A 23121-nucleotide genomic window follows, 5' to 3' on the forward strand; every position below is an offset into this window, starting at 1 on the left:
GATGGGCTCAAGATAGAACTGAAAGGTTTTGGGTTTTTTTCCCTCCCAAAATGAAAAAAATACTTGGACATTTCTGCCAGAGGCCAAAGGTTATGCTTTGTGGGGGCGGCTGAAGTTAGGCCTGAGTTAATAATGCTCCAGGGCGGTCAGCCAGCTAGCCAGAGGACACTGATGGATTCGAGTGCTCCTCTGAACTGCCTTTGGGAGCCTGGAGGCCTTTGCAGCCGAATACCAAAGAGACTTTGGAACGGGCTACTTTCCTTCCTTATAACCTGTGTCGAAGCCCTGAACAAGTGTTTGCCTCCGTTTTACAGAACACTAAGATCTCTCTCCTGCTGGATATACCTGGGGCCTTTATACTCGCCTTTGAAGATGCCCTAGGAGACTCTGGTAACTTACAGTAAAAGGCTCTATTGTTTAGGCCCTCCGAGGATTTGTTAAAATTTTGGGATCATAAAATACCCATAGCGTTTTACGTATTTTGAAATGAGGATTGCCAGTGGATATTTATTTATTAATTACATCAAAGCTGAAGCAACTCGTCTGTATAAATCATTTCCTCATATAAACGAGAGGGTGCCTTGGCAATCTATACGTTGAGATCTCACATAAAGAGGTTGACTGTTAGGTTGGGTATGTATCATTTGTAGAAAAATGGTGAATGGTTTGAATTTTTGCTCTTGTGCAGTGCTTGGGGAGTCCCTGGGTGGTGCAAACGGTAAACACGCTCGGCTACTAACCAAAAGTTTGGCAGTTCAAGTCCACACAGAGGTGTCTCAGAAGAAAGGCCTGGTGGTCTATTTCTGAAAAATCAGCCATTGAAAACCCTGTGGAGCACTGTTCTACTCTGACACACACGGGGTTGCAAACGGACTCGACATCGGCGGGCGGGGCGTGCTGTGCTTAGATGCCAGAGGGGGATTAACTTGATTGCACTGGAGAATCTTAGAATGTGATTTTTGAATCCTGAGCTGTCAAGGTCAGCGTCGGTGGGTCCGACCCACCCCCTGTACTATAGTAAAAAAAGGTTCTGTGGTCAGGTACTGCCAGCAGTGGAGCCTCTCTGACTTTTTTCCGTGGCGCTAACTGCCTCGGGACTTTGGTTACCCATCTCCTTTGAGAATAGCTGGGTGCCCAGGCACTTGTTAGCCGGCATTCAGTTGGCTCCAACTCATGGTGACCTTACGTATGACAGAATGAAAGGTTGCCTGGTACATTGCTGTTCCTAGGCATTCCCCTGACCTGTAGTTCTGCTCAGACTGGCCGTTGTGGACCTTGGACAGGAAGGGAAAAAAAATGAACAATTAACTGAGTTTCTGTTGTGTGTCAGGCACTTTATGTATATTATCCCCTTTAAACCTTATAACGATTCTCTGAGGTAGGTGGTGTTGGTTGTTTGCTGAGTCAATTCTGACTCATAGCTACCCTGTGTGACAGAGTAGAACTTCCCCCTAGGGTTTCCTAGCTGTAATCTTTACGGAGCAGATTGCCAGTCTTTTCTCCTGTGGAGCCACTGGTGGGTTCAAATCACTGACCTTGCGGTTAGCAGCCAGGCGCTTAACGTTGCGCCACCAGGGCGCCTGGAGTTAGGTGGTACCATCCCATTTTACAGACAAAAGATTGAGGCTAAAAGATGAAGAAACTTACTCAAGAGCACAGAGTTAATGGATGGCAGAGTTGGGTTTTAAACCGAGCTGTGGTTTCAAGGCTAGGCTTTCTCCACAACATCATGCTGCCCCTCCTAGGAAACCTGCTGTTGTCTGACTGTGAAAATAGAAAACTGCCCCTGCTCCGGTGGGCTTGTACATAGATGTTGCAGTTATGTAACCCTGTGCAAAACACTAGTTTAGACAAGGATGGGACAGCTACCTAAAGTCTGTCATTCATCTGTAGTTTTGTGCATGTTTTTTGTCAAGCTTAAAGTTGAAAAAATTTTTACCTAAAATCAGTAAGTTTTTTTTTTTTTTTTTTTTTAATAATAACCTTATAATTCTACCAGAGGAAGTTCTGATGCTCCAGTGGCAGAATTCTTACCTTCCATTTGGGAAACCTGGTTAGATTCCCAGCCAGTGTATCTCCTCCACAGCCACCATCTGTCAGTGGAGGCTTGCGTGTTGTGGAACTTCCAGACTAAGGCGGACTAGAAACAAAGGCCTGGGGATCTACTTATGAAAATCAGCTGGTTAAAACCCTGTGGATCACAATGGTCTGATCCACGACCCATCATGGGGATGGTACAGAAACGGGCAGTGTTCTGTTCCATTGTGTGTGGGAGTCACCATGTGTCAGAGGATGACTTGATGGCAGCTAACAACAACAACAGCAACAATTCTACCAGTGTACAGAAATCCATCGTATTTTGGAAGAAAAGGCCATTATATTGTATAGGGCATGTTTAACTAGCAGAAGAACTTAAAAAGATAATTTCTGAGAAACTTTTAATTATAGCCCTCAATCTGATGAACAAATGTGATTTTGTAGGAAAATCACATTTCTACTCGGAAGAAGGGATTCATCAGTCAAGGCTATCTAAAGATTTAAGAGATGTTCATGGGGTTGATGAAGACATCTTTAAGACAATAATAACCTAATATTTTATTATTTTGATTAAACAGTACTGTCAGGTATACATTCAGAACTCCTACTGTCTCCCTGATTTGACTGTTTATTATTTTCTTAATTATTAGTATCTTTGCAGTCTTGTTATAGGTAGGGAGAACATTGCTGTTTAATTTTAGAGGTTATATTTAATTATTATATCCTATGGTGATGACTGAATGTAATAACTTTTTTTTAAAAAGTATTTTATTGTGTTTTTGAAAGTTTACATAGCTCTCAAAATTTTCACATAAATTGTTCAGTGACATTGATTACATTCTTCCCAATGTGTGAACATTCTCAGTGTTTCCATTCTAGTGGTTCTGTTTCCATTAATCTAGTTTCCCTGCCCCCTTACATTCTCATTTTTGTCTTTAAGGAATTGTTGACCATTTGGTACTCTGGTTTGATGAAAGTTTGTTCTTTTAAAAATTTCTATAGTTTTCTAGATTGAATAAAATTCTAATGAATTTTAAAGGGACATGCTAATAAGACCCTTTTCTAGAAACCGTGGTCTCCAGATGAGGAGTGCAGACCTAGAGTAGAGCCGGAACATAGTATTTCCAGTGTGACAATTTAATGAGCTGCAGTGGTTAAATGTTCGGCTGCTAGCCAAAAGGTCAGCAGTTCGTATCCACCAGCTGCTCCTTGGAAATCCCACAGGGCAGTTCTACTCTGGCCTGTAGGGTCGCTATGAGTCAGAATCGACTTGACGGCAGTAGGTTTTTAATACTTTCTCTTGTCTGTGAACCTTGTCTCTGTAGTCTTTGCAGAGCACATGCCCTAAGAACTCACCTGCTCGGAAATGCACGTGAGCAGATAGAAGGGCCACCTAGTACTGTGAGTTCATTACTGCTTTTCCTGTAAGCCGGACTGCCTGGAGAGGTGACTCCAGGATTGCCAAATGGCTGCAGGGCTTTGGGCATTGATTTTCTTTTAGTCAGTATCCCCTTAAGGGTGGAGTGGCAGTTCATTTAAGGAGCTGAATGTCCTGGCCAAAATCATAATCCCATTACTATTTCTTTCTCTTGGTTTCAGATTTTTCCCCCCTCTGGAATGTTTTCCCCCTCAGGGAGTTCATCTTTTAATTTTGACATTGGAAGTCCCTGTTGTTGTTGTATGCTGTCAAGTCAATTCTGACTCCTTTCAACCCTACAGGACAGAGTAGAATGGCCCCATAGGGTTTCCTAGGCTAGAATCTTTATGGGAGAAGATCACTAGGTCTTTTCTCTCTTGGAGTTGCTGGTGGGTTCAAACTGCTGACCTTTTGATTAGCAGCTGAGTGCTTTAACCATTGCACCACCAGAGTTCCTTCTTCTAAAGTCCTTACCTGATTCCAACTCATAGTGACCCTATAGAAAAGAGTAGAACTGCCCCATAGGGTTTCCAAGGAGTGGCTGGTGAATTGCCAACCTTTTGGCAGCAGGCGAGCTCTTAACCACTGTGTCAAATCCTTAGCAGCAGTAAAAAACAAAAACCGACAAACAAAAACAACCAAACGGTTGCTGTGAAGTCTCTTCCCACTCATGATGACTCCACGTGTGTCAGAGTAGAATTGTGCTCCGTAGGGTTTTCAGTGGCTGATTTTTCGGACATAGGTTGCCAGGCCTTTCTTCCAAGGCACCTCTGGGTGAACTTGAACCTCCAGCCTTTCTGGCTAGCAGCCGAGCAGATTAACCATTTGCACTACCCAGAGACAAGCCCTTAGCATGCCACTGTCAAATCGGGATAGTTAGGAAACATAATGGAGCGTCAGAGGACTGAAATTTTCAGGGCAAGCCCAGGCGGTGGATCTCAAGCAGGGGCAATTTTGCTCACAGATATTTGGCAATGTCTTGAGACATTTTTGATTGTCACAACTTGGGGAGGGAGTGCTGTTGGCATCTGGTGAGTAAAGTCCAGGCATGCTACTAAACATCCGGTGATGCACAGGACAGCCCCAAGTGGGGACTCAAAGGATTATCTGGTTCCAAATGTCATTAGTGCCACTGCTGAGAAGCCCTGGCCTATAGTAACTTAGTTACTCTCTGGAGCAGATTATTTTTTTCTAAACAGATCCAGTGTAGTTAGTTGGACAGAATAGCCCTGCTTTCTTTTCTAAAAAGGAGTCATAGTATTTCTCAAAGAGATACACTAGACAGAGTTAAGTGAAAAGAAGCTTCTTGGAAAAAAGTTAAGACAACATGTAACTGGAACAGGGGCTTGAGCCAGCTGGAGCTGCCCAGGAACCCCAGGCTACCCGTTTGTTCAGAAGCCACAAAGTGGTAAATGAAATATCAAATGTAAAGAACTTGGCCTGGCACAAAGTAGGTACTCAGTAAATGTCTCCCTTCATTGCTTGCTTGCTTGTGGTGACACAATTTTGTGGCAGGTGGGTAGCTTTAACCACTGTTTGCAGAATTGGGTTTAAGCAAGGCCTTGCAAAAGCTTGGAGTTTTAGAAATTGACAGAAACCCAGTGACAGCTGTCTCTGTGGTTAGTCTTATCTTCCTGCCAGGATTTTGCTAGAAACCCCAGATTCTGTCTGTTTAGACCTCCTGTGATTCTTGACAATGATTCACTCAGTGAACATTTGTTGAGGGTCTACTTTGTGAGGCTCAGGACTGGGTGCTGGTGGACATAGGGTAAATAAGTTGGTCATTGGAGCCCCTACCTTTATGAAGCTTTCAGCCGCGCTGGGAAGATAGACACTGAGAATGCAATATGTGCACTTATTTTATTCAACGGTTATAAATATTATCAAGGAGACCTGTATATGGAGCGTACACCAGCGCCAGCTGCTGTTGAGTTGATTCCAACCCATGGCAATCCCATGTGTAGCAGAATAGAACCATACTCCATAGGGTTTTCACGACCTTTTGTAAGCACATTGCCAGGACTCTCTTCTGAGGCACCTCTGGGTGGATTTGAACTGCCAACCTTTTGTTAGTAGCTGAGTGTTTAACTGTTTATGCTACCCAAAGACTCTATGGGGTGTATGAGAGGGTATTATACAGGGGGCCTAGCCTGGTCTGGAAGTTCAAGGACAATTTAACAGAGGAAATATGTAGGCTTGGGTCAAATGAACCAGGTGAACAGGGAGTGAGCTGGGGAGATGGGGAATATAGGGGCCAGAGCAAGCACCATGTGAGACAGGCATAGGGAAGGAGCCTTCCAGAAAATGAAAGAAAGGTAGAGCACTGTGACAGAGTGAGTGACGAGGTGTTGTGGGGTAAGGAGTATATTGAAGTGAGGCTGCAGGTGCAGAATGGGCAAACCTCTTAAATCATGCTGAGCATTTTTTATATTATCCTAAGACTCTTCTGAAGGAGGATAGTGAATGATCAGATTTACATTTAAAAAATTACATTTTTTCCCAAGGCACAACAATTGGTCACTGTTCACCTGGAGCAACAGAGGAAGGAGAGTCAGGAATAGGAGGATGAAATGAGATGTGTGGCTAATTGCCTGTTTGAGCCACTGCCTCCTTTGCCATGATGAGATCAGAAGAACTGGATGGTGCCTGGCTACTATTACTGACCATTTTGATCAAAGATATTATAGAAGAATCCTTATGAGAAGGGAGAAAATGCAGAACAGAATTTCAGATTCTCATGGACTGCACACTTTCTGGAGCCGTGGAGGCTGAATGAACTCCTCAAAACTGTTGCCTCAAGATAACCTTTAAACCTTAAACCAGAAATATCTCCTGAAGTCTTCTTAAAACCAAACAGTAGTTTGGCTTAACTTGTAAAGAATGTCTGCTTGGGCATTGTGATCTTTTAAGATCCATCTAATGGCATCACATTGACAACAGCGGCTCGAAAGGTTAGACAGGACATGTTAATGGGGCGGGGGGGGGGACATTTCAGCCAAGGAGGGCGAGTAATGGTTGCACAACTGAAAGAATGTAATCAATGTCACTGAATTGCACATGGAGGAACTTGAATTGCTGTATTTTCTATAACAACAACAACATATTTAAAAAATTACTTTAAATATTAAAAAAATAAAGCTCTGAAAGCAAAACACCTGGCATACAAATTCCATTTTTAAAATTATTCATGATGTGACCTTTAACTAATTATTTTAATCTCAGTAAGCCAGAGTTTTCCTGTGAGTAAAATGGAGCTGATGAATGAGATGATCCATGGAAAATTCTGTGTATAGTGAGATCATGATCCATAGTGCTGAATTCATGTCAACTTTTGATATTATGGTTTTAGTTATATAATTATGGCACCCTAAACCATTTCATTTTTTATAGGTAATTTTCTTTTGTACTTTATTTTAAGGAATAAAATAAATGGTACTTAAAAAATGAAAAATAACGTTTTTAAAGGAGGTTGCTAGGTCACTTAAATTTTCAAACCGCTTTTGATTTCTGGAAGATCAAACTAACACATCTGGATTTCTCCGTGTGTATGTGTTATTGAGGTATAAGTCACATACCATGAAATTCAGTTTTTTTTTAAGTGTAAGATTCAGTTGTTTTTAGTATTTGCACCGAGTCGTACAGCCATCACCACTATCTAATTTCAGAACATTTCATCACCCCCCAAAGAAACCCCATTCCCATTAGCAGTTGCTCCCCATTCTCCCAGCCCCTGGCAACCACTAATCAGCTTTTCTGTCTCAGTGAGTTTGTCTCTTCTTGATATTTCATATAAATGGAATCATACCTGTGACCTGTTGTAACTGGCTTAGCATAATGGTTTCAAGGTTCGTCCATGTTATAGCATGTATCTGTACTTTTCCTTTTTATGACCGAATAATATTCTGTTGTGTGGCTCTAGCACACATAGTTTCACCATTCTTCAGTTGATGGACACTTGGGTTGTTTCCACTTTTTGGTAATAATGAATAACGCTGCTGTGGAGTTGACACTGTATCATGCAAATGGTCAGGAAGGCCGTGGATTTCAGCCTTTATCTTTAAAGAAAAGGGCTTCTCTCCTTTTTGTTCTGTAGCACATTCTGTTCAGTAAGCAATTTCTTTTCTAAAAGACTTTTGTGTGGCAGTAAAGGCTCAACCACGTGTGTTAATGTTGACGAATTGAAAGAAATGCTGTTGAAAACTTGAGTCTTCCTGTTGGCACTTGAAAGCAATATTTGCAGTTAATGGTGCCAATTCTTGCTTAGTTCTGGAAGTCAGAGTCCATTGTCCTGGTTGTCCATTTACAAGTGGATGGCATGGAATTAGCTCCTCCATTTCGCTTGACTGTCTTCTTTTCCACATTAATAGAATATACTTGGTCGCCTATTACTGAGGTAGTGGCTTTCATCTTGAGTGGTCATGTCGGAGAATAAACAATAAGTGAAAATCAGAGTGGCCTCGGTATTGCAGTTCAGAATGTGATGAAATGTTCTGAAATCAGATAGGAGGTCACAAGTCTAATTAAAATTGGTTTATGACCTGCACTGGGGTGTGACTTCAGGCACAGTAAGTATTAAAGAATTAGTGAACGTTTAAGCAAGAGCATTTTCAGACCAAGGAAGAAGGCGTAGGCAGGGAACTAAGAAACTTCTTAGTTTGTCACATAAAGTGGGAAAAATAAAAATAGTTTTAAGTAAGGTCCAAGCAGTTTTGGTAACAATGTTTAAATGGTAAATTAGCACAAATCAATCAACAACTGAAAAGGTTTGGTTTATCAAGTTCAGGGTACAGGGTTTATAAAAAGAGGAGTTAATCTGAAATTTTAATGCACCTGTTTGTATTGGTTTATCACTGGTTCCTTTTAATGTTAGTGTCAGGAATGTTACCTAAGAGTTCATTTAACAAGTTTAGAGTGACTGGAAAATTGGCTCACCAATTGTGCAAGCAGTTACGGGACACATTGCTGCTGATACATGGTCATATGTGTCAGGGGAAGCAAGTTACTTTTGGCCAGTAAACTCCTTATTGGGAAAAATTAGTTTCTTAGAAGATAATGGATCTGCGCTACAGTAACTAGTCTACAGTTTCATCACTGTACTTAGTAGACACAATATGTTATTTATCAGGCCATGTTAGAGGAATCTCATGGCAATTATATTATAAAATAAGCATAGGATTCTCACTGTCTGGCGGATACCACATTAAGGACTACCTATATTGTTACTAACCCTTATAATAACCCTACCAAAGTAGACAGACACTGGTGACATACCTAGTGTACGAATGAATGAAAAGAGGCTCAGAGATTAACTGACTTGTCCAAGGTCACACAGGGATGGCAGAGCTAAACGTGATCCCAGGGCTGGCTGATGCACCATTACAATCTACTTCCCCCTTCTCTGGTATGCTAGCGCCAAGGAAAACATTATGTTATGGAAGATTAAATTCCATCAGCAGTTAAAATTCTTGAATTTTGTTATTAAAAGTGTGTTCTGGCTCTTAGCATGTTGTTACTTGTCTTTTCATTGATTGCTGTGTGACTTTAAATTCTTTATCTGTCTTGAGCACATTTTGCCCATCTATGGCAATGTCCTAAGGAGCACTGATGGCTCAGCGGTTAAGCTCTCGGCTGCTAACTGAAAGGTGGTTGGTTCAAACCCACTAGGCACTCCATGGGAGAAAGATGTGGCAGTCTGCTAAAGATTCAGTCTGGAAACTCTATGGCGCAGTTCTACTCTGTTCTATAGGGTTGCTACAAGTCAAAATCGACTGATGGCAATGGGTTTGGTAACAGTGTCATATAACGTGTTCGTGAAGCATACTTCGAACTTCCTGGAGGTCTTTATATAATCTGCACAAAGAAAGGCAGCTTAACCTGGTCAGTAGAGTTCAATTTTGTTGCTTACCCTGCCACTGTTTGGTGGTTTTGAATTAAATCATTGGATTATGTAGCTCTTATCCTCTTATTTAAAAACAAGGCCAATGATACTAGCTACTTGCTTTCCGATGTCAAATCTCAGGGCCAACAGAATTTTTCTAGATCTTGGGGTGGGGTGGGTGGGGTGGGTGTGAGTGAACTGTTGGGCCGGAGTCAGAGCACATGGGTTGATGGCCCGATATTACTAAGCCTCATCACCCTGCAGTCCTCTTCACTGTCCTTCCCAATGATGCTTGACTCACCTACCCTGAGGGTCTTGAAGAGAATGAGATGAAAAGTCGTCTATGAAGATGTATAAGAGATGATTATACACAGAACAAAGTACCATGTGATTATAATATTTGGAAATCTTAGATTGGTTTAGTCTTCCTTTTGGGTTTTTGCTTGCTTGCTGTTGGCCTTGTTAGATGACACTTCAGTTGTGTGTTTTTATTTTTCTTCTTTTTTTTTTTTAGTGGTACGTTTGCAACAGAGAGAAATTATGCGAATCACTCCAGGCGGTCTTTGTTCAGAGTTACCTCGATCATGGAACACAGGTCTTCTTAAACAACAGCATTGAGAAGTCAGGCTGGCTATTTATCCAATTATATCATTCCTTTGTGTCATCTGTTTTTAGCCTGTTTATGTCTAGAACATCTATCAATGGGTAAGTGACTCTTGGATATTGTTTTTTCTTTATCCTTAGATTAAAAAGAAAAATGAAAAAGAAAAGTTACCTTGTTCAAGATGTTGACCACCTCAGCTACAATAGAATGCTAGGCTGTCGGTAGCGGCCAATGACCCAGCCTCTGCCTTGAGACTTTGTAACCCCCAGCAAAAAAAAAAAGTCACAAGAAATTGAAAAACAGCCTCATTAGCCTGTATTTCCGGGACAGTAGTCACTTAGGGCGGTGCTTCCCAGACTTTGATGTGCACAGGAATCACCTGGAGATATTGTTAAAATGCAGGTTCTGGTTCAGTAGAGTGGGGTGGGGGGTGACTCAGAGTCTGTATTTCCAGCACACTCCTTAGTGATGCTAAAGCTGCTGGTACCAGACCACACTGAGGAGCAAGATGCTTGGAACCGAGCTCTCAACGTAGTCAGGCTGAAGACTAAGATTCCCTTTGCCTTAAGCACACTTCCCAGGAGCAAGCTTTTTTTAGGGTGGGGAGAGTCTAATTAGCCCAACGGTGGGTGAAGACTTGTTTGGAGTGAAAGGTCCTGCACCCATTTTTACGTAATATCTAGACTCACAAAAAAAACCTGTTGCCGTCGATTCAGACTCATAGTGACTCTATATAGAGTTTTGTAAATTTTTTGCGGAGGTTCTCCCTCACATGAATCCTTAGGAAAAGCTTTAGGAGTATTTTCTATCCTTTCTTGGCTAAATTTTCAAACACCCCCAAGGCCCTAGAATCCAGAAACCCAAAGAGAAAAGCAGTAATGCTCAGTGCCCAAAAACACTTGTTAAACCACTTAGAGTCGTTGGTTGGACCCACTTTTCCACTTTTTTTTTTCTCCCTTGAGGTTTGGAGCCAGCTTCTATTGAATGTCTGGATTCCCAGTGAATCATCTGGTCCTTAAGTATGTTTTTAGGCACCACGAGCCATTCCTTGAGGTTTCTTACTTGCTTTCCTTCATTGTTTATATGAAATTGCCTTAAGTTCGCTTTATCAAACAGTTGTTGTTTTTGTATTGGTAGTTGCATTTTTACAACTTGGTCTGACATTTTGTTCCTGAAGTGGGCTGCACTGAATTTCTGTTCTTTATTATTTATGCTTTCTTTGGAAAGCACTTGAGTCATCATAGCTATTATTCTTATCCTTTTTGGGATCCTGTACCTATTTGGGAAACCCTGGTGGCTTAGTGGTTAAGTGCTATGGCTGCTAACCAAAAGGTCAGCAGTTTGAATCCACCAGGCAGTTCTTGGAAACTCTGTGGGGCAGTTCTACTCTGTCTTATAGGGTCACTATGAGTCAGACTCGATGGCAATGGGTTTGGGTTTTTTGGGGGGTACCTATCTGAGGAGTTCCTAGGTGCAAACGGTTAATGTGCTGGGCTGCTAATCAAAAGGTTGGCGGTTTGAATCCACCCAGAGATGTCTTGGAGGAAATGCCTTCTGGTTTACTTCTGAAAAAAATTAGCCATTAAAAACCTTAAGGAGCACAGCTCTACTCTGACACACATAGGATTGCCATGAGTCGGAGTCGACACGATGGCAGCTGGTACTGGGACCTATTCGAAAGTGATAAAAGATAGGAATCGTCTCTTCAAAAAAGTACTTACATTCAATATTTTGCATATAATTTTGGGGCATTCAGCCTCTGACCTGTCTTCCCCACCTCTGTCCCTTTGGCCCTGGTTAAAATTTCTTGCTCCGAAATTTCATAGTTCAGTCAGAGAGGCAATGCAATTGGTTTTTGACTTCTCTTGTCTACAACTCTTCTGCTTTTTTTCTTTTTTTAGCCCCTTGAACAAATAAAAACAAAACCTATTGCTGTTGAGCCATAGGCCCCTCCCAAAAAACCCACCTCTTGCCCTCTGTCTTATTCTCAGTTGAGAACTTAGTTTTGAATACTTACCATCCATGGCAATGGTAGATTATTATCAGGAGTGGTTGTGTTTTACAGAAATAATTACTGTGGAACCTTTTTGAGTTAAGATACTTATCACACCTCTTTTATGTTGGAAAGGGGAAGGCCAAGTAAGGAGAAACTTGATAGCTGTTTTCAGAGTTTATTTTATAAGGAAGAGGCACGCCCCCTCTATAATCTGTCCCTAATAGACTCAATCTAAAGAGAACGTAGATTGTGGCCAGAGAACCTAGGGCAGTTGTTTAACACTGAAAAGAACATATGGACATATCTAACTTTTTAAAAAAATTTATTGTGTTTTAAGTGAAAGTTTACAATTCAAGTCAGTCTCTCATACAAAAACTTATACATACCTTGCAATATAACCATAGCTGCTGTCCCTGTAACGTGACAGCACACTTCTCCTCTCCACCCTATATTCCCCATGTTCATTCAGCCAGCTCCTGTCCACCTCTGCCTTCTCACCTCACCTCCAGGCAGGAGCTGCCCACATAGTCTCGTGTGTCTGCTTGAGCCAAAACGCTCACTCTTCACCAGTATCATTTTCTGTCTTATAGTCCAGTCCAATGCCTGTCTGAAGAGTTGGCTTCAGGAATGGTTCCAGTGTCTTGGGCTAACAGAGGGTCCAGGAACCATGACCTCTGGGGTCCCTCCAGTCTCAAACAGACCATTAAGTCCTGTCTTTTTACGAGAATTTGAGGTCTGCATCCCACTGTTCTCCCACTCCATCAGGGATTCTCTTTTGTGTTCCCTGTCAGGGCAGTCATCGATGGTAGCCAGGCACCATCTACTTCTTCTGGTCTCAGGCTGATGGAGTCTCTGGTTTATGTGGACATCACTAACTTTGAGGGCTAAAGACAAGTGAGAGAGCCATACCTCTCTGTTGTGTGTGTTTACCAGAAACCTTGTATTGGAATAAGTCAGTATCTTGGTATGCTGGGTGGGGCAATTGTTCATTATGTGGGACTGTCCCACACACTTCAGGAAGTTGAATTTTTTGGCCTTGCTAACTAGATGCCTGTAGCCAACTCCCTAGTCACTGTGACTATCCAAAACCCTTCTATCTACTCCCAGTGCCCTCTAGAGGGCAAAACCGGACCTGGCCGAGAAACACTGGGCTTGATGAATTTTGGTTTATTTTCTGACAGTTTTAATCTTTTGAGCCTCTGTTGCCTGTGATATTTGGATATTGGACGTTGCTTCTCTCTGGTGCCTTAAATGTAGACCAGTTAGATGACCTCTTGAGCTCTGGCCTTAGATGACCTTCAGCTCTTGAATTTTCTGATTACCATGTCAGGGTTCTTCACACCCCAAAGAGATGGCTAAGGAAGCACGTTATTTCATAGCTGAGAAAGTGTAAGCAAAGTAACAGTTTTGTAGCTTACTCTTGGTCCTGTGGCAAGCCAGCATCTGTGTTTGCAACATGCATCCCACGAGCCAGGCTGCCTCTAACCTCTCACTGCTCCTGCTCCTTACTTCTACTCTTACTCCTGTGTAGCTGTATCAGTAAGTTGTCCTTTTTTCTCAAATGGGCTTTCTTTGGATTGTTTTTTCTGTGGATGATATGAACAGTTGAAGACTAAAAACATCTTCTTTTATGAGCTGTGGTTTCTCTGGTAAGCAGTGGTAGAGGACGGCATCGTGTTTATCAGTCTCTGGATTCTTCTTTCCTACCACCCTCCCCCTCAGTTTTTAGCATTTCTGGAGACAGAAGATTTACTATAAATATGTCATGAGGCTTGGTTAAACTCTCATATGGCCTTAATAGGAAAAGGGGAAGGAGAGTTTGTTACAGGAATCAGAGCTCCTCATGAACTCCATCAATTCCCCCCCGCCCCCCGCCCCGAATCTGGTCTTACCAGGGTTACATGTTGCCTGTATCTTCCCAGTCACTAGGTAGGAAACATATCGTACCTTATGGTTCTTTCCAGAAAATAGCAATACAGTACATATTTCTGTCTCACTTCTTAGTGATTTTCAAACTGTCTTCCAGAGTCTAAGGAGGCAATGCCTCAGCAGTTGTTTTGGCTGCAAAGAAAGGCCTAGACGTGGGCTGGCAGTGGCTCCGGGGCCCTGAACCTCATTTCAAAAGACCAGCTCCCCTTTTATCATTGCATTTAAAGAAAGGCTCTGCTGCCTAAAAGGAGTTTGAGAATCCCCACCCTAGACAAACTAGGATTTACGAGCTAGAAAGCAAGTCCTAAACAGGAAAAAAAAAAAAAAAAAGTGTTTTATTTCCCAGGATGATGCTTCCATGAGACTTGGTTTGAGTGATAGGAGCTTTTCTGGGCCTTCTTTTTGATCTCCATTTTAATTCCTCTCAATCTCTTTTTTCAAAGGCATTACTATGGTTTTGATAGTTTTTGTTAAACATCTTTAGAGCTAATAGCACCCAGCCGATTGTATAACATGTAGACTGTGACAAACTATACAAGTATGACTCTGTTTCTTTAAAGTAAATTAGCTAATACCGCAAGGGCCACTCTTTGCTTCTTTTCTCTAGTTTCTCTTAAAAATCTAATATACTAAAACTATTTTTCTCATCTATTGTTTAGTTTTATATTCCAAGTGGATTTTTTTTCCTGTGTTCATTTTTCTGCCTAGTGTTGTGGTCTGCTTCTGTCAGCCAGGCTGTCATCTTCTTTTCACTGATACATGTTTTCTATTACCCTTTCCATCTTTCCTTTCTATTTTGACTTAAGTTCTTCTGCCTTCACATTTATGGTTTAATATCTTAGACATTTCGTCTTCCTTTCCCTTCCCTTCTCCTCTTATTCTTTTTCCCTTTCTGTCTTTTATTCCCCTCCCTCCACCACCCCTTTTGGTTTATTATTTGCAACCCCAAAGACAGTGATGTCTGGAAGTATCTTCCTATATTACTGATTTTGCTTTTTCATCATCAGTAAAAATGATACCAGTTCAAAAGGCTGTTGGTGCTGAGTCACTACGCACGCGCCTGTGTTTGTGTAAGTTAATTTATGTGGACACTCCCAGTTTGTCTTTTTTGTTGTTTCAGGCTGCTAGGAAGAGGATCGATGTTTGTGTTTTCACCAGATCAGTTTCAGAGACTGCTTAAAATTCACCCGGACTGGAAAACCCATAGACTTCTTGACTTAGGTGCTGGAGATGGAGAAGTCACAAAAATCATGAGCCCTCATTTTGAAGAAATTTATGCCACTGAGCTATCTGAAACAATGATCTGGCAGCTTCAGAAAAAAAAGTACAGGTATAATTTTAGACATGGTCTGGGGTGCATTTCTTGGTTTTAGGTGTATTTCTTCTTGAAACTATATAAAGTATATGAATCACTTCCATGATTAGGAATTAAAGGAAATCTTCCCGTATCACATTTAAGTGAAAATTTAGAGAGAAATAATCTTTCCTTGGCAATATTGTTCTGGAGTAGAGCTGTTGGCACTGTAGGAGGAAAAGGACTAGTGAGAGAGCTTGGAAAAGGGAGATGAGGTGCGGTGGCTTGGTCCCTCTTCGTAGTCTAGCGTTCTTCAGTCTTGGTTTTAAGACCCTATGGTACTTGAGAGACTGAGGAAAAAGGCTCTTCTTTATTTAGTATGGATACTGTTGACTGGGAGAAGAAGGTGCTGAGTATAGAATGGGGAAGTGGGGCTGGAATCTGCCTCCTTCTTTGTAATTGGAAGCCCAGCCCAGCCTTAGAGAGAAAGGAGAAGAATTTTGCAGTCACTCACTTTTCTATCCACAGACATTTCCCCTTATAAAGACTAACCCTTTGGAGCAGAATTGTATTAAGTGTTGGCAAAACATGGAAATTTTTAGCCTGGGGAAGGGAAGACTAAGTGGGAGGTGGAAGGAAAGATTACTGTAAGCAGATATTTGATGGGATTTTATATGGAAGGAAGGAGTAGGTGTAGTCTCCAGTCTAATCAGGCACAGGTAGGTCCCAGAAGCTGAGTTTCAGGTAAGAAAAGAAGCTTGAATCATCCAGCTCCTTGTCACTGTCAGTGTTTAAACAGTTGTTAGGGATGTTACAGGAGAAGACTTATGTTGGTGTGAGGTTGAACTATGTGGTTCATAAGGTCCCATTTAGCCCCAGTACTCTGTCTCAGGTTAGATCCTGGTGAGTCTGTGTGGTAGTCCTTGAAATGTATTCCTTTGATTAGAAATTAATTCACCATTTCAAAGCTTGAAATGCTTTGACTTTTGTTATAACAGTGTCTTTAAATCACGCCATTCTTAACTCTGACCCTTGAAATGGGTCTGGGGAGGAAGGTGTTGGAGACATGTCTTCAAATGACTCCCTCTACACCCCCTTCTTTTCATTGTTTGCTAGTAGAGCCTTTCTAGAGACTAAATGTCTAAGTGGAATTTTCAGTGATACTCCAGATGTTTGAATTTGTCATTTAAATGTATCTAGAGCTTTTTTTTTTAGAGCTTACGTGAAAAGTAGCCTAGTAAATTTATTGACCATATAAAAATGTGTAGTTCGATTTTTTTCTGACATGTAGTATGTACAAAATTCTTTTGCGATTTGACTTAGATGAGAAATTTATACTGGTGGCTTGTCTTCCACTAGAATGAAGTAAAAGCTCATTCACAAAAGTGGCAAATTTTGTAACCATTGATGTGGTTTGAGATTTTAATGAGGAAGCATCTTATTAACCAGCCCTAGTGGTGCAACGGTTAAGTGCTCAGCTGCTAACCGAAAGCTTGGCGGTTCAAACCCACCCAGTGGCTCCGTGGAAGAAAGACCTGGTGATATGCCCCTATGAAGATTGCAGCCTAGAAACCCCCCAGGCGGTCCTGCTCTGTCACCGAGGCCGCTGTGCGTTAAAACAGTGTCTTTATTGTTGGGGTTCAGGGCTGGCAGCAAGGCGCACTTTCAACTTAATTCCACTTTTTTTGTGGGGGGGGGGAGCTTCTTTTTGGAGGTCACTGTGTTTCTTCTCAGTATCTGGGTCCATGAGAAACTGGCTTTTTAATAAAGGCTCTGGATGGCATAAGGTGACGAAACAGAAAATGACCGGATTTTTCCTCTGTATTGTAAGATGTCATTGAAACCAGAAAATGCTATTGTAAAATTTAAGTGTATGGTTTTGATTTTTAAAACAAAATAATAACTTTTCTTTATATTGTTGGCACTTTGGTTTTTATTCAGGATCTAGGAAAATAATGATCGTCTTGTCATTTCTCTAAGGAAAAAATATTTTAAATTCTGCTGGGAAGAAAACTATTTGTTTTCTTGAATGCCCTGCTTTTGGGGTTAGAAATGCTGTTTTTGGAAAAGTGATAGATATAGGAAAGGGTTATACAATTCTTGATTTTTGCAGTAAGGAACAATTCCATAATTTGAATACCAGTATAATTAAAAAAAAATTCTCTTTTGGCAGGGAAAAATTTGGTAGCATATTTACCTTTCTTGGAGCCCTGGCGGCTCAGTGATTAAGAGCTCAGCTGCTAACCACAAGTCAGCAGTTTGAATCCACCAGCCGCTCCTTAGAAACCTTTTGGGGGCGTTCTACTCTGTCCTGCAGGGTTGCTAGGAGTTGAATCGACAGGACGGCAGTGGGTTTGGTTTTTTACCTTCCGTAGTCTGCTTAATGTTACAAAGTTAATGTTAAATTTAGTTTACAGTATCTGAGTGGTGGTTAGTAATGGGGGAGGAAACAAATGTGCTGGCAAGATGCTGAGTGGAAGTGGAAATGAGTTTGAAATTAAATCCCAACAGACAGATTACATACAAATCATCACAAAAGAGTTGTATATATATATTTTGATACCAGAGAATAAAAATCTTTAATGTACTTTTGAAAGGATTTTATCCATTACCTATATAGGTTTGGAATTTTTCTTAAAAGAAAATATTATAGTTAAGAATTCTATTTGTTATGTTAATATCTTCATTTTCTTTTTTTATCTTTTATCATCTTTTAAAAAATAATTTTTTTTTGTTGGAAATATATACAGCAGGGCATATACCAATTCAACAATTTTTACATGTACAATTCAGTGATTTCGATTATAGTCTTCAAGTTTTGCAACCATTTTCACCCTCCTTTGCTGAAGTGTTCCTCATCCATTAACATAAAGTCACAGCCCCCTAAGTTTCTTATCTAATCTTTCAAGTTGCTGTTGTCAATTTGATCTCAATAGACAGTTCTGAAAAGAGCGCAATGCTCAAGGCAGATATTCCTTATTAGTTAAGAAGAAGACTTCTGGGGATATTTTTGGTTTAAGGTTTAAAGGTTATCTCAGAACAATAGTTTAAGCTGTTCATCCATCCTCCATGGCTCCAGAATATCTGAATTCCATGAGAATTTGAAATTCTGTTCTGCATTTCCCCCCTTTTGATCAGGATTCTTCTGTAGAATCTTTGATCAAAATGTTCAGTAACGGTAGCCAGGCACCATCCAATTTTGTTTTCTCGTTTTAATGAAAAGGTATTAGAGACTGGAGGGCAAATTGCCATTTACTCTTAAGCCACTATGTTGGAAGCATTTATTCGAAGACTGATAGTCATGTTCATTCTCAACTTATATGGAGAGATTGACCTCAACAACATACTTGGAGAGTTTCCAAGTTGTAATTTTTACCCTGAGAGTGATTTGCAGTGTGACCTTGAACAAGTTGCCTCTTTTATTTTTCTCATAAAAAAAGGAAAATTCTAACAACTTGTTAGAATTTCTGGGTTAGTAGGCAGTGTAAGTGGGGCTAGTAAATTTGTCTTCTTCACTAGAACTGGATTTATACATAAAAGTCACAAAATAGAAGTAAAGATGAGGTTTGTTGGGCTTCTATAGGTATAAATTTCACTGTTCTAGCACAAAAGCCATAATTTTCTTACAGGAGCATATATTTTTATCTTTTAAAATTACCAACATGGAGACTACCTATCTTCAACTAATTATGAGGTGTATTTACTGGGATTATTCTATATTAAATCTGATACACGTTTGGCTGCTGCTTCATTGCAGAAAGACCTAAGTTTTTTTGTTTTGTTTTATTTTTCAATCACGTACACATTCCCCGCCTCACCCCAGTTTATGATTTTAAATTGGCCATTTAAGGAGCCCTAGTGGTGCAGTGGTTAAAGCGCTCAGCTGCTAAAACCAGTGTCGGCAGTTTGAACCCACCAGATGCTCCAGCGCTGTGTGGGAGAAAAGACCTGGCGATTTGCTCCATAAAAATTTCAGCCTTGGCAACCCTGTGGGACAGTTCTCTCCTGTATCCTACAAGGTTGCTAAGAGTTGGAATTGACAACGACTATGACAATGCTTGACTTATTTCAAGCAATATTTAGTGCCATAAAACGCCTGTACAACAAAGACACCTGACTAGTCCCCTGAAGTTTGTTACAGTGTTGTTTTGTAGGAGGATTGTTTTAGTTTAAAAAAAATCTAGATTGAAGAATGTTTTGTTTTCGTGTTTATTCTGCTGTTCAAAAATGCTATAAGATATCATTATGCTAATGAGTTTTCAAAAGAGCTGTCGTCATGGTTTTAGAATTTTCCAGGATGCCTCCACTGTGTCTGCTCAGCTTTTCAAAGACTTGTTTACCAAAGAGCCTTTTTCATGTTTCTTTTTTCGCCTGTATCTATCATAACATGTCTCACCTACCACATTCCCATTTATAACCAAGCAGGAGTCAGTAATTTATAGAATTGTCTTAGTGGTGTAGTTAACAAAGAGTCTGTTATAAGAATTTCCCCTTTCTGCGGAAAAACGTTGTAAGGACTAGAAATTTTTTTTTTTTTCTCCTCACTTTTATGTGATTGAAAGCAGAGGGTGGTGTTTTAACCATGGCCTTCATCCACAATTTAATATGCTATCTTATGCCTTATCTTTTCCTATATAGTTCTTCAGATATGGAGATTCCAGAGTGTGAAATAGTATCTCTCTAGGGAGAGGAGATATATTCAAAAGGCCATAGGTTGTAAATGGGAATTACCCTACACCACCTCCAGCCATTCTTTAGAATAGGAAGGGCCTAGGACTGGAAAAGGAGCCCTGGTGGCGCGGTGGTCAAAGTGCTAGGCTGCTAACCGAAAGGTCGGCAGTTCCAACCCACCAGCTGCTCTATGGGAGAAAAGACCTGACAATTTGCTCCCATAAAGATTTCAGACTGGGAAGCCCTGTGGGGCAGTTCTACTCTGTCCTATAGGGTTGCTATGAGTCGGAATCGACTTGATGGCACAGAACAACAAGACTAGAAAACATGAATATTTGATGTATTAATAAATTTCAATGAATGTTAAAAAGCAGGACTCTTTACAGTTCATTAACTTATGTTCAGGAGTTGGATGCTCTAGTTTAAAAACTAATTTTATCACCTTGTATCTTCACATTTCTTAATATAAGAATGACAGTTTTTAGAAGGGAAATTTTATATGCTTTGAGATTTGGAAATAGGTGAAATGCTTGGTATAGGAAATACGGTTGTTACATGGTTGTTAATATGGTCTCTTGCCTGACCATATTATTACTGCAAATATAAATAATAAATGAAGATTTGTATTTGTTTTCGCTTAGGAGGCAAAATTAGAGTCTTAAATGGTGCCTCAATTCTTTTCAAAGTTGTCTTTAAGGGGGGTGGTATTAACCCAGCTCTTCCTGATTTTTTCAGAGTGCTTGGTATAAATGAATGGCAGAATACAGGGTTCCAGTATGATGTCATCAGCTGCTTGAATTTGCTGGACCGCTGTGATCAGCCTTTGACTTTGTTAAAAGATATCAGAAGTGTCTTGGAGCCAACTAGAGGCAGGGTCATCCTTGCCCTGGTCTTGCCCTTTCATCCCTATGTGGAAAACGGTAAGTGTGGCCAGCGGACTCTTACCCTGGATAGATGTTATTGGTATTTATGCTTTTATGCTGTGCACAATGAAGCATTTTCTGGTATTTCTTAGACTAGCCTGGAATTAAAAACAATACAGTTAGCTCTTGTAAAATATCACCTAGGTTAATGTTCATTTTAATGAGAATTGTATAGAACTCAAGCACTCCTCTGGCAGTGGTAAAAGTTAATACTCAGCCGAGTCTTCCTGCTTGAGATTGAAAGCCTAAAATGAGTCTGTATTCTCTGGTTTTTAATAGAGCCTGAGCCATTTATTTATTGGCTTGGAAGCTAAGTCAGGCAATAAATGTTGCCTTTTAATCTGCTCATATATACTTGCCGAATATTGTGGCTGTTTTCTCTTGCATTTTACATCGCTTGTCCCAGATTCTAAAAATGATAAATGCTGTTATCTGTTTTTTCCCCTTTTAAAGACCATTTGCATTCCAACATGTAGCATTTCTTTGTGTGACATTTGCTTTTTCAATTGCATGGTCTTTCTCTTCAGCAGTGTTGAATGGAGATTGTATTAGAAGAAATAGTTTGATTTCATATCACTTCATATTTACTCTGACTTCTGGCTGGAGTCACATTGATTCATAGTTTTAGCTTTTGTGGTTTGTATTTCAGGTCATGTTGAAAGTTATGACTAAACCTCGACTTTGCGTTTTCCTGAGTTAATATACATTAGGGTAAATGTTATTATATAAGTAATACAGGTTCATATTTTAAAATCTTTACTTTTTCTATTTTACCACCTAGTTCAGGCTTGGGTTCAAAACCTCAAAGAGCTTGCAGATATTTTAAAGAAATCTATTAATATTTTGCACGTGTCATAGCTATGAACTCTCTTGTGAAACTGTTTTAAGGACTAATGCCTGCCTATAACCATGGAGTTTTGTGTGGATTTGTGTTGTGGTTCACTTGCTCCTCAATTTCTTCTTGTTTATTTTTTTTTTTTCTTCATGTCGTAGTCCGTCTAGGTTGAATGTCTTAACATTTACCGAATGGTTTTAGATTTGTGTTGGCAGGAGAGTGGGGAATTCTGTAGACATGGGATGGTGGAACAGAGGAGGACAGCAGACATCCCATCCCTCATCTCACTTGTCTTCCCCACTTTTACTTTCCTATTTGAATTATTTGTCACTGTTGTGTCAGTGTCCACACATTGTGGTATTATGCTGCACAGCGGAAAACTTAGTAAGTAGTGTCTTCAGTGATAATTCGGTGCCCTGACCTTACTTCAGTGCTGTTCCCAGCGTAAGTAAGCCTTGGTCCCATCTCTCCCCATTTTGCAGTCACAAGTCCTCAGCTTGTAAGGTCCTGCTTCCTGTGTCCTGTTGGGCCACCACATGATAGAGCTTTAATGCTACTTCCTGGCCTAGCAGGAGGTGGAAGAGCAGGAGAAAGAAACATCCATCTGAGCATGACTTTTATTTCCTTGTGTTTCTGGCCCTAAAATTGGAGAAGTCAAATTGGACAAGAGGGCAGTTTTCACTATGGGTTGAAAACAAGTTCCTCCTGGATTGTGGACAGACAGAGTGTTGCTTGTTGAATGGAAGGAATCTGACATGTGTCACACTGCAAATCTGAGACAAGAAGCCTTGTTGCTGTTGGTGACCTTCAGTGACCCGTCAATTTTGCAGACTGCTCTGCGACACACTGTTATTGTTTCCTTTCTCCAAGTCGCTAATTAGGTCCTGATGATTTCCATGTGAAACTGTGAGAGGACTGTGAAGTGCAGGGTGATCTTGCTGTGTGAGTTCATGAATACTGGGCTGTTTTGAGGATATTTGAGTGTGCTTCGCATACTTGGCTCCATTTATTCTTTAACAAAAAGCAATTGTAGGTGAATTGATTGCTTGTGTAATTTTTTGTGTCTGTCTTGAAGTTGGACCACAGCTATTTTGTTACTTAGGTTAATTTGGGGGGGGGGGGGAAGAAACAACAAAATGCAAAATGTATAATTCTAGTTTCGGTTTGTTTAGTTAACTCACCCCATTTTGGTTAAGTGTTGTCAAATCTGGCTAGAGTTGTTTCAAGCTCCAAAAAAAGGAAAAAGTCTCCAGTCAAAAAAAGAATTACACGCAGTGAAACCCGTGACAGCCAGAAATTGGAGGGACTGCCTTGGTTTTCCAGGTCTTGCAGGTGTTCCGCCTTTGACAGGGTGGACTCTCCCCCCTTTTCTATTGCTCGTTTTAGTGGAAAATATTTGCGTTTTCCTTCTCTGACAGGTTCCGGCCTTACACAGATTCTGGCCTTTGCAGATTTTACCATATCATAGAAATGAAAGTTAAATAATGTGTTTAATTTTTCAAAATTATAATTTTTAGCAAAAACCAGCTCATGGTAA

General features: G+C 40.6%; 1 protein-coding gene across 3 annotated transcripts in view; it reads left to right on the forward strand.

The window, feature by feature from the left end:
* The window catches only part of METTL9 (methyltransferase like 9), a 50799-nt gene that overhangs the window by 9917 nt on the left and 17761 nt on the right, over positions 1-23121 (forward strand). For all 3 annotated transcript variants that reach the window (XM_049902938.1, XM_049902937.1, XM_049902935.1), the window contains exons 2-4: positions 9847-10037; positions 14982-15191; positions 20562-20746. In XM_049902938.1, coding sequence (XP_049758895.1) covers positions 9847-10037; positions 14982-15191; positions 20562-20746 — 586 coding nt within the window. The remainder of the gene's footprint in view (positions 1-9846; positions 10038-14981; positions 15192-20561; positions 20747-23121) is intronic.

This window comes from Elephas maximus, chromosome 12 (assembly GCF_024166365.1).
Source record: "Elephas maximus indicus isolate mEleMax1 chromosome 12, mEleMax1 primary haplotype, whole genome shotgun sequence".
In the NCBI taxonomy this organism is placed as follows: domain Eukaryota; kingdom Metazoa; phylum Chordata; class Mammalia; order Proboscidea; family Elephantidae; genus Elephas; species Elephas maximus.